Source organism: Squalius cephalus (assembly GCF_949319135.1).
Source record: "Squalius cephalus genome assembly, chromosome: 23".
Taxonomy (NCBI): Eukaryota; Metazoa; Chordata; class Actinopteri; order Cypriniformes; family Leuciscidae; genus Squalius; species Squalius cephalus.
Window position 1 is genome coordinate 30366961 of NC_137144.1, and position 18169 is coordinate 30385129.

Here is an 18169-nt window from a genome sequence, read left to right on the forward strand (position 1 = left end):
GTTAGTGTGGTGTTCATATTGACATGATTGAAATCACCCGAGATCACTATAAGGGCACTCGGGTGTTGAGTCTGTAGTTCAGCTATGGCGGAGTAGATAACGTTACACGCCGATGTCGGGTTTGCAGATGGCGGAATGTAAACAACAACGGCGATGGCATGTGAAATTTCTCGTGGCAAATAGTATGGCCGAAGTCCCACAGAAAGTAGTTCAGTGTCCGGGCTACATATACGTTGTTTTACCGTAATGTGACCGGGGTTACACCATCTGTTGTTAACAAGAACAGCCAGACCCCCACCCTTGCACTTACCGCTCCCGATGCGGTCCCTGTCCGCTCGAACAATCTGAAAATTGTAAACAAGGCGGCCATGAAGTTGCTGCACAACAATTCCATGGTTTTCCAAAACTCTCTCACATTCCATGATGAGAGAAAGTCAAGTTAAAATTACTTGTAGACCGCAAATCACACACGTGCATTTAAAATAAAGTTTAAAATGAATAAATAAGGCAACAAACAACTGGGCAACTGCGACCGGCTGCATGCACAGTGGCGCATGGCAACAACCTATCATGGAACCACTGAGCCTGTAAAGCCTTGAAACAAAAAATAAAATCTGACTTATTCGTCAAGTTTTTAAAGAAATATTTTGGCATCAATATAAGGTAATGAATTAATATCACTGTAACCTAAATGTTTTACTTTTCTTGATAAATGACCATGAGTCCAAATTAATTGTTATGCAATACCTTTATTATGTGTTATAATTAGAACCAGCATAAAAGAGCAACAAGAAAAGTTTGAAAAACTTACAACAATGGTTACATTATTATGTTGACATTTAAACTTTTTTAATTTTATCCAAAGTAACTTACATTGAGGAACAATTTGGGCTAGTTAAATGCTTGCCAAATAGGTGTGTCTTCAGCTGTTTCTTTAAATATGACGAGGTGCAGTCAGACAGAGAGAAACAGAGAGGGAGAAAGTTTTGATTATTATCATGTGAGATACTTTTATCATACTACACATGCTTTTAAATATTCTACCACATAACTGCCATTGTGTTTGTAATTTATTGGTTAATTCTCCAAACTGGAATAGATGTCTGTCGTGGAGCCACACCAGATGAACAGCGAATATAGTAATCACTTGTCTTCAGACAGTCAGGTGTGAGCTTGAGACAGACAAAACAAAACTCTTTGTTACACCGAGAGCACACTATGTTTTTACATTTCTCTGCATTGTGGTTAAGCAGCAAACCACATGTTGGACAAGCACGAACCGCTGGACATTCAATGTTTTCAGAATCTTGTAAAGTAATAGTTTCACAATCTCTCAGCAGATCCAGCTCTTTATTGCTGCAGCCGTCATTGTCACATCTATCAGATCGAGGACGCGGACCTTTCCACTCTCTCAGACACTGCCAGCAGAACTCAAAGGTTCTTTTGTTTTTTACAGAGCAAATAGTGCAGAGCACACTGAGATTAGACGAGTCTGATCTCTCGATGATCCAGTCACAACCAGGACACTGAAGAGAGAGAAAGAGCTTATGAACAATAACTTAAAACTTTCACAGGCAGCATTTTTTTTATAAATTTTATAATGCAAGGCAATGCAAGTTTATTTAAATTGCACATTTTATACACAATGGTAATTCAAAGTGCTTTACACAGAAAAAGAATCAGAACATAGGCATAACAAAAAAAAATAACAATCGTATTTAACTAAAGGCTAAAATTCTACATTCAGGGCGCCCCAATCTGAATGAAAGAGAGAGCTTTGGTTTGCGAGACACACTAGTAGCAACTTCCTGGCTTACTAGTGACCTCCTACCTTTCAATAGGGAGGAGTTATTCCGACACTTTCTGCCTTTGATGGCGTTTGGTGTCCCTCCAATCCCTCAATGGAATGGAGTTATCAACAACCTTCTGCATCTGATGGCTTTAGGTGTTCCTCTGACCCCTCACTGGAGTGGAGTTATCACCAACATCAAGGCTAGATTATTGTAATGCTCTACTGCAGGGGTTCCCAAACTTTTCAGACCGTGACCCCCAATATTAGACTGCTGACGACCCACGACCTTAACGCTTAATAAACAAACTACAGGTGGTTCAAAACGCAGCAGCTCGAGTTCTTACCAGAACCAGGAAGTATGACCATATTAGCCCGGTTCTGTCAACACTGCACTGGCTCCCTATTAAACATCGCATACATTTTAAAATATTGCTGATTACTTACAAAGCACTAAATGGTTTAGCTCCGCAGTGCTTGAGCGAGCTCTTAACGCATTATAGTCCTTTACGTCTATTGCGATCTCAAAATTCCGGCCAGTTGATAATACCTAGAATATCAAAATCGACTGCTGGCGGTAGATCCTTCTCCTATTTAGCACCAAAACTCTGGAACAGTCTTCCTACCATTGTCCGGGAAGCAGACACACCAGACAGCCCTAACCAAAAATACACAGTGCTCATTCAGTAAATGCACAGCTAAACAGAAGTGTTTTGAGTCTGAATTTGAAACTGGCTACTGTTGGAGCACATATGATATATTCTGGAAGCTAGCTAAAAGCAGACTCTCCTTGCTTTGAGTGAACCCTTGGTATTTCTAACTGACTTGATCCTGATTATCTGAGTGATCTGTTGGGTTTATATTCAATGATCATATCTGCAATGTATTGAGGTCCTAAGCCACTGAGTGATTGTAATCAAGTAAAAGTACTTTGAGAGTACTTATAAAGTAATCAAATGTATAAAAAACTAAATAGTCTTCACTATGGAAAATTAAATTACATTTATTCTTATTAGAGTTACAGAATTGATTCCGTCAAGAGCAGTGAGAGATTTTCCCTTTTGTTGTTTGATTAGCATGAATAATGGCCGCAGGTAAATAAACAAACACAAATGCAAATTATATTTTGGGACTGCATAATTGGGATGGGCGATATTTTGTGATTTGCGATATACCTGTAAAAATTCTCTTCATGATGAGAATTAGTCTTCCCGCCATAATAACGATAAAGCCAAGTTGATGAGGTATTTCTGTCTGGGACCCATTCGCTCATGTGCAGAGCAAAAACAACTATGGCGGAAGGCGAGAGTGAAGCTGAGGCGGAGTTTATCACTAAACGAGGAACTACGTCTATAATCTGGAACTGGTACACAGATATATTTTCACTCGCTCGAGAGTTTTGCTGTTTGAGTTTTTTAAGTACACTATTTCACTTCATCTCAAAAAATGCACATGAATTTGCAAAACACTAGTGTCAGGCATCCGACCCGCTGTCGCTTTTCTGAGAGCGCTCAGTGTTTTTCACACACTCAAAGAGAGCGTGAGAGTCACATACCACGCAGAATTTACGTGCTACATGTAAAGTAGAGTTTTTTTGGAATTATTCAGCGTTTATGAGCAAGCAGAAACTAATACACAAACGCAGACGTGATTATTATTCATGAACCCGGCAACTCATCAATCCTTAGTAGGGTTGGGAACCGAGATTCAGTTCCTATCCAGAACCAGTAGTGTTTTTTGAAAATAAATAAAATAAAATCCGAAACCAGTTCTGGTGCAATGTGTGGGCAAAGTGCTGTGAGCTTTATCTTTAATAGCAACGTCTCCCCTCATGAATATTAATATAGTAATGAATGCACTGAAAAGCCCTCGCGCTACTCATATAAGCTTTGTGCCAGATATCAATGCAGAGAGAGGGTATAAGACAGTAGAGCTGCACGATTATTCTTTAAAGCTACAATGTGTAATAAAATATTTTTGTAATAGAATATCCAAAAATCATTTGTACAGTGTGATATATTTCCTGCAGTTGTGTACTTACAATATCCCAAAAGTTCCCAAAGATTTTTAAATTTCAGAGAAATTCCAATTTTAAATAGTGCTTGTCCCTGTTCACTTGTCGCCTGTCAATGACATAATATCCGCGATATCCCTGGTTTCCGCTCGTACTGCCATAGTAATTATTGCGACAGATGTGGACAAGAGCATTAAGTCTAGCGGCACGCTCACGCTGTTGCTGTTTCGTTCAAACATTATGGACCATGGCAAGCAGACTTTGGGACAAAAGGAGAACTAAAACGAGGATGAATATCAGCGTGGCGTTTTCGAGACGCCGAGAGCTAGCTTCCGCGACTAACTTCCACTCGACAGAGACGCTGGCTCTTGCATGAGCTTTATTAGACAGGTGAGCAAATGTACATAAAACTAAACAATGTTATATAGCTCAACATGATGAAATGTTAGAACTATTCCTTTATATCCGTGAGACTCGCTTGTGATATCTGTCTTCTAATTAGCACTCGCGACCTGCTTCATACCACTGTAATGTTAAAAACATCAATGTATTCACTCATCCAATAAACATTATTAGATCAATCAGCTTGACAGCAAGTCCCATCATTCAGCTTATCACTGCGTCATAAACCTACGCCTTTGTTATTGTAAGAGGTTAGCGACTATTGTAGCTATAAATATACACGTCTAATATACATGCATAGGACAAACACACCAGATTTTCTCTCAAATGTTTGCGTTCACTTTTGACATAACCAACTCTGTTTATATAAACCTTGTGTGTATTTGACAGTATTAGCGCAATTAAGATTTGAAAGATAACTTAGTCCCGTAATCAGGCGCTGCGCTGTTTGAAAGGCTTTTAGTGTCTGTGCACTTCGGTTTTCAAGCGCTCAGAAAAACGCATGTTAGAACAGCGTATCAGCATGCAAATAAAATGTTTAACCGGCAAGGCTTTAAAGCATATGGAAATAATGAACCTTTGTGAATTGCAGTGTCCCGTACCTCTGCATTACCATGTGATGTGAATGTACGTCGCGTTGTACAGTTGAGCACATGTTGAGACGGAGGCGCCAGAACTGAACTGATAATGCACTATAGCACGATACTACGAAGATCGTGGAGACATTTTAATCGTCCACGATCAAAAATCGTGATATTGCACACTCCTAGTGTATGGTACAATATTTATATTGTCATTGAAATCATTATCGCAATTAGGGCTGGGACGGTTACCGCATTACCGCAATACCGCGGTCACGTGACGCCTACCGCGGGTCTGAGCTCGTCACCGTCATCACCGCAAAAAAAAATAAAAATAAATTAAAAAAAACACTGGCCTTCACATGTGTTCACGTTGTGTCTAATGACATGGATTCATTGATTCTAATGACATGGATTGTGTCTAATAACATTGTGTCTTGCATGGATTCAAGGTTTTCTAAACAAACTTATCAAAAGATGGAGCAAATCCGACCTTTCGCAAGTTCGCAAGTTGTTCCATGACACATAATAACATTCCATTCGTAGGCTATTGACTATAACCCCTTATTTACACTCTGGGGCGCGTTACGGCTGCGACGCGGCTACCGGAGCTGATCGCGCCCACTCTAGTCAATGCTTGTGTTTACACCAGCCACGACGCGGCGCGTTCAGAAGCATCTCTCCGAGCCGCTTCGCTAAAGATAGGCGCCTAGTCTATTTTCGACGGACGCCGCGTCCAAGCCGCACCGTAAATAAAAAAAAAAGTAAAAGCAGGACCTCAACTTTTAATTGCACGTGCTTATTTAACACAGTTCTCTCACGTGAAGACCGCATTTGTCAACCCTCGCGGAGTCGCGGCGAGTGCACACTCACAGTACCAGAGAGTAATCTTGACGGCACTTGCAAGAAAATGGATAAGTAGGCTACATAATCAAATTCACAAATATTACACCATTTAAACATTATTAAAAATACATAGACTACTGAGTTACTAAAACAATATTTGTCAAAGAATACACTAGCTTGAACGTTTTTGTTTCCATTTGTTTAATTTCAAGATCTGAGGTGAATCCATTGTTGCTTTTACAGCTACAAAGCTGGAGCACTAAACGATATTCAAAGTCACATTACATGCTTCTAACATTAAATAAAGCACATAAACACTACCTGAGATTATCATTGCCACACTTTGTTTGTTGTTCCAGCCGCAACGTCGCAGAAAAAAAAACTGGGGGAGGGTGGGAAGGGGGGTTGAGGTTTAAAGCGGTTTACCGCAATACCGCGGGAATTTCTTGCTTTTCAACCGCGGCAAGAAAAAATCCATACCGTCCCAGCCCTAATCGCAATAAATACCAGAAAATATCATGATATAGTTTTAAGTCCATATCGCCCATCCCTACTGCATAGCACAGCAACGTCACGCGAGCATAACTGCAATTGAAACAATATTCCAAAATCTCTACCGGTTAATTGTTAATTACCGGTATATCGCCCACCCCTAAATGCCCCAAAAGCTTCACAGTCCTATAGCTCGTCCTGGGTCTACATTTCATTCAGTAACATTAGGCAGTTTTGATTTAGAAGCTGTTTAATGTTGATGATCGTGTTATTTTACATGTGCATATGATTACGATGGTATCGCTGGTTTCTGCTGCTTCTTGGCATGTGTTTTGATCAGGAGATTCATTACTCTTTCAGAAGATGTGTCATAGTGCTTCCTACTGTATAACAGTTAAAACACGGAAAGCCGGAAATTTCCATCAATGGTGGGGAAAGTGTTAACCATACTGAAGTTTGTAACAATAAAAAGCTGTAGGAAATATACTTACATTCTTGATGTCGACTGTCTTTCTGGTAGCATTGTTGGCAAGATTTTCCTCAAAGTACTGCTGTTCTTCAGGTGTAAGTTTGGCTAATTTACGGACTTCAGTGTAAGACCATTGTTCTTTACACACAGGGCATCTCAGCTCGGGTTTACCCTGAAAATGATCATTCACATAAGAGCAATGTACTTCATAAATACCATAGGTACATTCATATAAAAATGTTGAGCTAAAAGGTTCTGCTTAATCAGTAACGTCACCTCAAAGCAGAAATATAATGGAAAAATAATGTCAAAAATAACAAACATTTTGTTTCAAAGACTAGTTACAATAACTATTCTTACTTAAATTACATCAAAACAAATATGACAACAAAAATCTTAAACATTATAGACCCACCAATTTATCGGTTTTGCAGATTCATAGGCACCGATAGCCAATTTCTGGAACTATCGGTTATCAACAATAATCCACAACGATAGTTGCTCCTGGTTGTGTCCAGTTTTTATTTTGCCTCTAGAGGCCACTCTTGTACAGTATAATGGCTATAAACTAGATGTACCGCATGGCGGTACAAAATATGACCGCCGCTCAGGCCTGCACTGGCTTTCCACAAAAATAAATGACGTGGAGCAATTTGGCTGTATTGCGTGTTTATGTATATACCTAAAAAAAGTAGTAGTATGTGCATGTCTGTCTGTGTGTGTGTGTGTGTGTGTGTGTGTGTGTGTGTATGTGTGTGTGTTTGTGTATGTATGTATGCGTGCGTACATGTGTGTACGCGTGTGTGTTTGTGTGTGTGTGTCTGTGCATGTGGATTTGTATGGGTGTGTATGGGTGTGTGTCTGTGCGGGTGGATGTCAGTGTGTGTGCATGCTTGCGTTTGTTTGTATTCCTGCATGTGTGTGTGTGACAGTATTAGGGATCGACCGATATGGATTTTTTAGTGCCGATGCCGATACCGATTTTTTTTCATCAGCCTTAGCCGATGACCGATACGGGCTGCCGATTTTCTTGGGCCGATATTTGGAGCCGATACTGCTTTTGCTCACTCAATTTAAATCATAAAAATGACACAATGATGATAACAAATGTTACAAGTCTCAATTTAAAAAAAAGGAACATTTATTGAACTTAAAAAAAAACAATATTTGACAAATATTAAAAACATATGAGATAGAACAAGTAAAAAAAAACTTCTGAAAATAAATATTTAAGCATAATTCAAATTCTTTAAGTAAATTCTGAAAATAAATATTTAAGCATGAATAAAATAATTACACACAGTAGCAACAAGCAAGCAGCATAAAAAACGTCTGTCGTTGCTATGCAGCCATGAACTGCGCTCTCCATGATGACATGGAGGAAGGATTCATTTATTTCCTGCCCTTTACGACAACATATATTTATGGAGATGAGAAATAAAAACCCGCCCTGTCCAGCTATGATCAGCTGTGCGGCCGAGCTTTCGATGCTGTCGTATTATTCCACCACGCTTGCGGCATTCTGAAAAGTTGAGATGTTTTTATCTCGATGCGGCGCGGACGCGCTTGGAAAAAACGAGCGCGTCGCTTCCATTATGAGCGCGCATACCGCGCGCCTACATTTGAAATAACGAACTTGAGCGCGCAAAAGACGCGATATGTGAACAGGCCCTAAAAAATGTAGATGTTTTCATCTCAACACGGCATAGGAGCGCCTGGACAAACGAGCGCGCTGCATCGCATGCGTGTCGCAACCGCGTCGCTTCTTTTATGAGCACACGTCCAAACCTCAGCCAGGTGGTCGCTGAATAAAACTCCCACAAATATCACGGAACAACATCGGCATTATTTAATCCTATGACCAGTGTTTGTAACAGCTGCCGTATGCATATGGATAGCCTCAAACTTAGCTATTTGCAGCTCCCTAAATACAATGACAAGCAGTTTTATAGATGAGGCATTCGCGTTTTCCATTTGGACCCACAAACTTGCTTAGTTGCACGCACATATAGAGCAACGTGTTTTCACTTTTAAAGTGTATGTCAATATTTCAGCTAAGTCAAACAGTTAAAAGATGCTTTGAAAGTTTAAAACTTGCCGTTGTCTTGAAGAGGCTTCCAGCACTCTGCTAGTGTGGGAGGGGCAGTGCATGGGCTGCACGTGAACTGCAGCGTCTCCAGCAACAGAGCTGCCTGCAGACGCCTGTCTGTAAATAATGCCGGGAAAAAACTATCGGCGAACGCAGCAGCCGCGTATCGGCCGATGCCGATACACGTCAAACCCGCAAATATCGGCCCGATTTATCGGCCGACCGATATATCGGTCGATCACTAGACAGTATCATCCTAAACCAGCAACCCTTCGCTCAACACCACCATCTACAGGCCAATGAGTGTACAGTCACTAAATGTGCACATAAATGAATTTATTTTATACCCCCCCATGGATGAAATTCTACGAAACTTAGCAAACCCCCAGAGGATGTCAAGTTAATCATACACATGAAATATGGTGCAGTTCTGAACATCTCAACTGAAGATAGGGGCGATTAAAGCAGAATAATATTGCATTTTCATTTTTTATGGGAAGGGGCGCAAATCACAAATGAGTGATTATGGGCTAGGTTGATGTGGGCCCTTAAGACCAACATACCATAAAAATGTCTTCATCCTCGGTGCCACGGTTCAGGTAGTTATTTAGGAAAAACTGCATTTTTTGGGTTTGGGGGGGCCCAGCGCGGGGGGGGAGTGGCCCCCGGGGACCAAACGAAATTTTTCCGTAAAAGTCTAGTGGGGCTACATGCCCACCAAATTTCATGTTCCCCGGTGCTTCGGTGTCCCTGGTATCGTTGACGAAAAATTCAGTAGATGACGAAAAAAAAAAAAACTTTGACAATCCCTATATGACCGCTTTTGCTAGCTATGCTAGCGGCGGTCATAATAATAATACATCGAATGGCTGAAAAGTTTAAAAAGGCTCTGCTGTCATTATACAGTACAAGTGTTGTTTGTTTTGGCATGAGACACTACAATCTGCAGTGAGGGGAACCATATGCTGATGTGAACCTTTGACAAAAATACACGCAAATCTGAAACAAATGTCATGAATGTTGCAGTCTATTTTCATTAGTTTACATCCAGCTTGGGATGTTTATTCATTTGTTAGCCAGCTAAGTTGCATCTCAGCAGAAGTGGACACACCTATATGCAACTTTCATACAGATAACATAATCAGAGAATATCTGTTTTCGAATTGATTTTTTTTTTAAAAAGTAGACATTTCAATTTTTTTTATAGTTATATTTCACATGTAAGTGAGGCAAGTGTACACTAAGTTTCAGTTTAGTTTCATGATGTGCTCTAGCTCACAAAGACTGAATCAGCAGAAAGCGCATCCTGTTTGCTTGTTTTACAAAAATGGTTCATTATTTTGAGTGTACACAAATAAATATAGTCATAGTTTCGCATGATGCAATGATGCACTCATCTGTTTGACCAACAATGATGGAGTATTTTAAGTTCTTTCCAATGTTAACAGGAAAAAAGGCAAGTGATTGAGCGGGCGCCTCCATATCATGCAGTAAGTGCACTAATGCCTTGTTTCCACTGAGCAGTACGGTACGGTACGGGACAGTACGGTACGGTTCGGGTCTGTTAACCATGATCTGGCTAGCGTTTCCACTGCCAACAGTACCCTTACTTGATAGGCGTGGTGTTTCGATCGTCGTCATTTTCGAGCGAAGAAGAACATAGTAAACTACAATGGATGACATACAGCAGATCTTGTTCTTGCTCCTCGACATGTTTGTCACAAGAAGACAAGCGCCGACATTAGGCTTTTCTCAATATCAAGTACGCAAAGTTTGTAGGCCTACTTGCCATGTGCGACTCCTACATGGTACAGCGCGTTCTTAAAAGCGTCACTCAGCTCGCTCTGCTACTCCGGGTATCTCTGTTAACTTACTCTGTACATTTTAAGCAACAATAAAACGAAATATGTTATAAAACACCACTCTGCCTCTTTTCGTTTAAATAAATTAAACATTATAGGGACACAAATGTGGTTCATGCGCAACGCATATTGATTATTCACTGCACGACGTTATACGTTATTCTATTCATTATTCTATTTATAACAAAACTAAATTTAAAACACAACCCTAACGTTACCTCTTTTCGTTTAAAATAAATAAAATAAACATATTCCAGGCAATATATGCATTTGTACAAATGTTGCAATAAACATCAGTGATAATCTTGTAATAAAAAATGACAAGAAACCATATTTCTTTTTGTAAAATTTCCGTTTTATCAATAATAGCCTATATAAAAGTTTAAGTAAAGTACAAGAAGCTATACAATAAGAAATAAAGCAAACAATTCAGTCAAATATCCAAATGCAGCGCTCTAGTCTAACATTACAAGTAAAGTAATACAAATAACGTTAATATGAAACTAAACTTAGCCCTCAGCCAAAACGATTGACAGGGAACTCATTATTTATTCACGAGACCAAAGATCGCCCGTTAGGTCTACACAAAACGAATTATATCTTATGTTTAACCACTACCGTCGGAGTCAGCGTCTCAGCGAGGCCGAGGAAAAGCTCATCCAGCCGGGAAACATGAGCGCCGAGCGCCCGCTGAACGCATGGATCTCACAACCGGGGAAAAAAAATAATCATCTTTATAAATAAACCACAGATTTGAGCTTTAAACAACTACATTCTCGCCTGAAAAACTCTTAAAATTACATTTCGTGATACAGAAACAGTAGTATTATATTAAACAATGGCGCTTCTTATGTTGTCATTCACCTTGTAGCACACGCAAGTGACGATTCTCTGTCAACCAATCAACGTCCTGCAGTGAGTCTAGCTCCACCTTTTAGTACCGTTCCACTGTGCTGGTACCCCAATGGAAGGGTACCTAAAAAGTGGTATGGTACGGTTCGGCATTTTGGTACCATTCACAACTTTTGATAGTGGAAACGCAAATAAATGCGTACCGTTCCGTACCGTACCGTACCGTACCGCTCAGTGGAAACGAGCCATAATAGGCTACTTTAGCTTTCACACTCCACACAAACACTTGGATGTGCGCCTAACAACAGCGCACATTTATCTAGGTTAGCATTAGAGCGAGCAGCCATGTAGTGAAGTTCGTCAAAGTTCCTACAATTTAAATCACTGTAGCCTACATTAGACCTGCGTTTTACTAGGATCACCCTCTGTGATTCTGGAACCAGGCATGGTCTTATAGTGTTGATATTTCAAGATGGCCAGGTTGTCAGTGCCATTAATAAAGATTAATACATGCTGTAGAAGTATTGTTTATTGTTAGTTCATAGGGGTGTGACGATCTCGTGCCACAAGATCTCGTGAGACTAAAATGTGACGAGATTACCCGTCGAGTGAAAATGTGTCTCGAGATATCGCCATGACAGAGCGTGAGGGTGAAAATAAGCATAGAATATTACACCAATACGCTCAAATTCCACATTGTACCCAACCATTGTAGTGTGAAAATTGTGTTTGTTTTTTTATTTTTGTTTTGTTAAAGGAACAATACAGATATTTACACACTGAATATTTTTTGTGTGAGATGTTTTTGTTAATCAATTCTTTGAATATACATTTGTTTTGTGTAACTTGTGGCTTAGGAGTTATCCTGGTTTAAATTCTTATGTTTTTTGGTAGACCTAATTCTACCTGGTGCCCAAATTAAATAATTTCAAATTGAATTCCTTTTGTATGGGTGTGCCACTGTTACAATAGTAACTAGTCTAACATTAATGAAAAATAGTTTTTACAAATACTAATAATAGCTGTATATTGTTAGATCATGAAAGCTAATGCATTAATTAATGTTAACAAATTGATATAACATGATAATACACTACACTTACATCATCCAGCTGTACTCTGCAGTAGTCAGTCAGTGTCTGTGGACCAGTGACGTGACCACAGGATAACTCAGCTCTTAAAACACTCAGGTCATCATCACAGGGATCTGATGGGGAAAAGACACATCTTAAACCACCAGGGTGTGATTTGCTGGAGAGGATTTATATTTATTTATAAACCGTATATATATATATATATATATATATATATATATATATATATATATATATATATATATATATATATATATATATAGGGCTGGGAATTGATTAAAAAAAATTAATTAATTGCACAATTTGCTGTAATTAATTGCAATTAATTGCATTTCCTCCAAGCTTGTAATCATCAATATTTAAACTTAGAATCACCTAATTAAATTAAAACAACACAGGGAAAAAAGGAACAGAAAATAGCCCTATATTAAAATAATATTATTCATCAATATATCAATATATTATTCTTTTTCAATAATCAATCAACATCATCAATGTAACAGATTTTTTTTTTTTTTTTTTTGTGAGAATTATCAAAATAAAATATAGTCCTACAAAGCTATTATTACCAGAGCATGTGATCAGAGAAGGTACTTTTACCATTGTTGCCCAGCATGACTTTACCAGCTCAGTAGGGCTATTGCAAACAGAAGTCTACTACAGAGAAATTTCATGTAGTGAGAGATGACAAAGTGCATTACATAACGATCCTGGTTCCAGTGACCTTAATCCATGGCTTTTCAAAATATTACCATGAACATTTTAGCACAAAAACTACAGCTAGTCAGATATGAAAAAGAATTAAAAGAATTCTGATCATGATCCCACAAAGTTCCGTTATAAATTCAATCATGCAGAAAAAATGCAGATGTTTTGAGCAGTGAGTGGATTCTGACTAAATTATACACCTCTGATTGGCCATTTATGTTCAAGAGATTAAAGAACAAGGCAAGAAGCGAGTTCCTGCAGAAGCTCCACCATGCTTCTAAACACGAGAATTAACCTCATTGGTTCTTGCACATCAAGCGAAGATATTTGAGCTTCTGTTTGCCATGATGTGTGTGTTAATGAATGTGTATATGTGAATAAAAGCCTAAATTAAATCTGTTATAAAATAATTAAATCTGATATAAAGTGATCCGAGTCTCTTCAGAAAATCTGGACTAAATTGTTCGATTCATATGGGTTAGCTTTACGATCTCTTTATGAACTTTTATGAATTTTTAGAAGTGGTAAATTGCATGGAATTACAATGGAGGAACAGAAAGCTCTCAGATTTCATCAAAAAGATCTTAATTTGTGTTCCAAAGATGATGACATGAACGACATGAGGGTAATTAATGACAGAATTTTCATTTTTGGGTGAACCAACACTTCAAATAAGTTTAATCTTTTGTTTTGTTGCGTATTAGTGCATTCCTATGAGGAAAAACATTTGCATATATTTTTTTAACTGAATCGCAGCCTTTGTGATTTCACAATAGCACTATGCTATATTATAATAGCAAATGGTTTTAAATATATTGCATAGCCTTAGAAAACGGTGTAATAATGCAGTTCATTGATTCTCGTCTGTGGAACGGCCACTGCCGGTATTTTTCCGGTTACTCGACACGGGTAAATTGCAATCGAGGATTTTTTTAATTCGGTTACTCGACTTAAATCGAGGAATCATTACAGCCCTAATGAGAGAACACGCTTCACGGAGAGCACTGACACTTCAGATGCATTTAAAACACCGACAGCGGAACGGTATGAATACAGAACACTAAAGTACATATTGCCATATCATTATAAAGTAATTAATTTGTTGACTAGATGCTGCATTAGCATAGCCTTAGGCTATATTCTTAGGTTTTCTCCGAACAAATTTTTACCGGGCCAATCAGCGAACAGAGGGAGTGGCTGAGAACGCTGACGTTGAGGTTGTGCGCTAGTTTGAGTTGTAGGGTTACGTCACGACCAAACGTTAGCGATTGATCCAGAGTGACTTCAACAGAGTACCGCCTTCAAGGAAGTTAATGCTTGTCAATGGAGAGTCAGTGGCCAGACTCTCTGTACAAATGAAATGTACGAGAGTCTGGTAGGACCAGGCTAGCATTAGCAGGGAAAGAATAGAAGTATTTTTGCCATCCAGTCTGAGAGGAATAACATTAGTAGTGGCTAGTGGTTAGCCGATATATCGCCACGGCCGATATTTGGCATTTTTAAAATATCCGCATCGGCAGATTAGTTTTTCTGATTGGCCGATGTGTTGGAAGCGGGACTTTTATTTTGACAGGCAGCGCTGAGAACACCAGCACCTGAGAAGAGAACAGCAGCGCCTGATCACACAACGCTCACTCACATTCTCCGTCTTCAGTAGTTTATGATCTCTGTCAGTCTTATCTAATACTTTGTTAGACAGAACTGGTAAACGAAGAAAGTAAATGGTATGCAAAAAAGTAAGGCTAAAATAGTTTCTCATTTGCCGTCAACATTCAGCAAATGTGCATCTACATCATTTAAACAAATCTCTGAATATATAAACATTTATTTTCACAAACCTTGCAGATTTAATGGAGTCCAGCTGTGATATGTTGTGAAGTGTGCATTTGTAGCCTGTGTTACTGCGAGTGACGGTCGATCCGTGCAAAGTGAGTGAATGCGAACAGAAGATCAGCTTCACAGGAGACGCGATTGAAAACTTTAAATCCTTCATTTTAAATGCTGTGCTATATCCAGTTGCCCACTGTGTCATATTCATATTGTTTTCACTGTGTGCTGAATCTAAAATCAGCATTACCATGTCTTTATTTTAAAAAAATATAGTTAAAGTGTTTACTTCCTTTTTATTCACATTCATATATTTTTAAACAATTTCTTTATTTGTGAAAAATACTGTAACAGGATTGCAGATTCAAGAAGTTGCCATCTAAAGTTTAAGCATGTTTATTTTAAGGATTTGTTTTCTAATTTATTAAATATTGAAATATTGAAATAAATAAATATCGGCGTTATATCGGCCATCGACCACCCTGCTATCTAAGATATCGGCATTGGCCGTCAAAAAAAAAAAAACATCGGTTGACCACTAGTAGTGGCTACCTCAAGCAATTTGATTAGATCATAATCAAGTGTTCTAAAATAAAAGCAAATAAAGTAAGAGACTACACATGTAATATAGGTCAACATTTATGTAATTTTAATGGCCATCTTTAAGCATGACTCTTTGGATTTATATGAAATGGTAACACTTTACAATAAGATTTCATTTTTAGCATTAACCAAGGTTAATACATGTTGTAGAAGTATTATTCATTGTTAATTTCAACAGTTACTAATACATTTTAATTGAGTTTTAATTTTTATTTTATCTGTTATTACCATAGTTCATGTACTATGAACTAACATGAATGATAAAGGTACAATTGTATTGCTCAAATATTACATGCAGTAAAAACGTATATTGTAGCCTATATTACATAATGCATAGTTCATGAAAGCTAGCTAATACATCCTTGTTAAAAAATGGGACTTGCAAAGCGTTACCTATGAAATGTATGTTTCTAGGGTTATAGCTAAAGAAACACACTTTTGTAATATTACCTGTAATACCTGTAATATTTTAGCCTAATGTTTAAATTATTTTCTGTAGAGTTTGTTCTGTAGAACTTCTCATTATAATATATTAATATTTATATATTTATTTCATTTAGCACATTTCAGTTCAGCACTGTTTTACTTGGAGTGTTATGTTTTTTTTTAATCCAGTATATATGTAAAAAAAATATCGGTTGAATAATCAGTTATCGACATGTATGGTCAAACCGGTACCAGTATCGGTAAAATCCACAATCGGTCGACCTCTATTTCAGATATCTGAAAAGGAGGCATAGTGATGATGTGAGTAATAATACATTTCTGATCATTTTTACTCATTTGAAATACAGTGAGTCAATTATTTAATTTACCTTAATTGTTATTTTTGTAACAGATAATGGCTAAACAGATAGCCTAACTAATGCTAACTTGTGGTAATTTAAAATTAGATTAAATTGACCTACTTGACAAAGAGAACACCTGCCAGCAGTTACATAAAGTTGGTGTATCATTCATCCTTTTACACATTTACATTACACATAAATAACACATTTACACATTTGTATACAAACATTTTGGATGCATATAGGCTATTTTATTCAATTAACAAAATAAATTATTTAGGCAGCATAATAACCTAAAAATTATGATATTTGTGGTTTTCTAATGATAATCCACATCATATTAAATGGTTGTAACTGAAAATATATACACACACACGCTTTCTTCTCCTTATGCTTTGCTCCTGTAGGCTACTAGCGGTTTAGTGTGTAGGCCTACTTGCAAAACAAAGCATACACAAAACGAAACACTAGGCTTCGCGTGGAGACAGAGTTCGACGCAGAAGTAAACCTGGTTACGGTGTGGAAATAACATTGTTTACTGTTTCAACCCAAAATTGAACATTTTGACTTTTGTATTGATTTGATTTCTTTAGAGTCAGACCAACAGAAGGTGGTAACAAACTTACCAATATCGTTGCACTTTTTCACGAATTTAATGTATTTCTCAAATCCATCATATCGTTTCTCGGCAGTTGACATGATGAAGTAAATGTATCATATAGTTGTTTCAGATTAGCGCTTATAAGATATACTTAATGTTGTAAGCGCCGTTCTAGACGGTTTCTCTTTTCTTTCAGATCATAGACTTTTTTTTTTTTTACAAAATACGTCTCTCTAAACAACCCCGGAGTCTGCGCAGTAGTCATCCTTAGTTGAGTCGCATAGTCCCGCCCACATTCCCGGACAGAGAGAGATATTATTGGAGAAGAGCGCATTTAGGCCACGCCCACACTGGGGAGCAAACAATCCAACCGTTTCCTTTGATTTTGCATGTGAAGCTGTCTCCTTGTCATTTCTGACTTATAGCACAAAAAAAAAAAAAAAAACTGTATAAAAGCTGCTATGTATTATAAAAGCTGCTTATTAAGTTTTTATAATCTGTTGACCCCAAAAACAGGGCGTTGAAGGACACAAACCTACAATGACAGAAACCATCTTCGGGAAAAAAATATTTTAAGTGTAATTGGATTTTTTAGTTTGGCTCGCGTTTCTTTCTATTACATGGACAGGGCGGGTTCATGATCTATACTGCAGCCAGCCACCAGGGGGCGATTGAAGTCCTATGACTCGCGCTGTCTCGCTGTTTCAGATACTGAAAATCATGTGATTTATTTCCCTTCAGGGCGGAGCTCTTCGTTATGACGCTTTTGTCCAAACTTTATTAAGAATAATTTCAGCTCTTCACAACATTTGACATATGAAGAGGTTTGAAATGACAGCGCTGAAACCAGAACGTGCTCGAGTCGGGGCTATTTTAAAAAGATGACATCAAGAATGGTCCACTAAAGTAAGTATTGACTGTATTTAATATGGTTCATATAAAATTAAATAAAAATAGAAAGTGAAAGTGCACGGAGTATTCGGTTTAAAAAGCAATGACTTGAAATGCTTTTAAATGTTTTGTGTTCTTGGGCAGAAAAAGACTCTAGTTAGTTTCATTATCACTTTTTGTTGTGCTGGTGACTCGGTTATTATCTGATAAAAAAAAATGTATTGTAATAAAATATTATATTAAAATATTATACTATTAAAT

The 18169-nt window shown here is 37.9% G+C and overlaps 1 protein-coding gene across 1 annotated transcript; it reads right to left on the bottom strand.

Annotated features, from left to right (window-relative positions):
• Positions 1-731: 731 nt before the first annotated feature.
• Positions 732-17917, bottom strand: LOC307151531 (E3 ubiquitin-protein ligase RNF19B-like). Its single transcript, XM_079859625.1, has 4 exons — positions 17043-17917; positions 12500-12603; positions 6616-6765; positions 732-1526 (listed from the first exon to the last, which is right to left on the bottom strand). Exons 1-4 carry the CDS (start codon positions 17113-17115, stop codon positions 1071-1073), a joined length of 783 nt encoding a protein of 260 aa, XP_079715751.1. The 5' UTR covers positions 17116-17917; the 3' UTR covers positions 732-1070.
• Between the last annotated feature and the right edge of the window lie 252 nt (positions 17918-18169).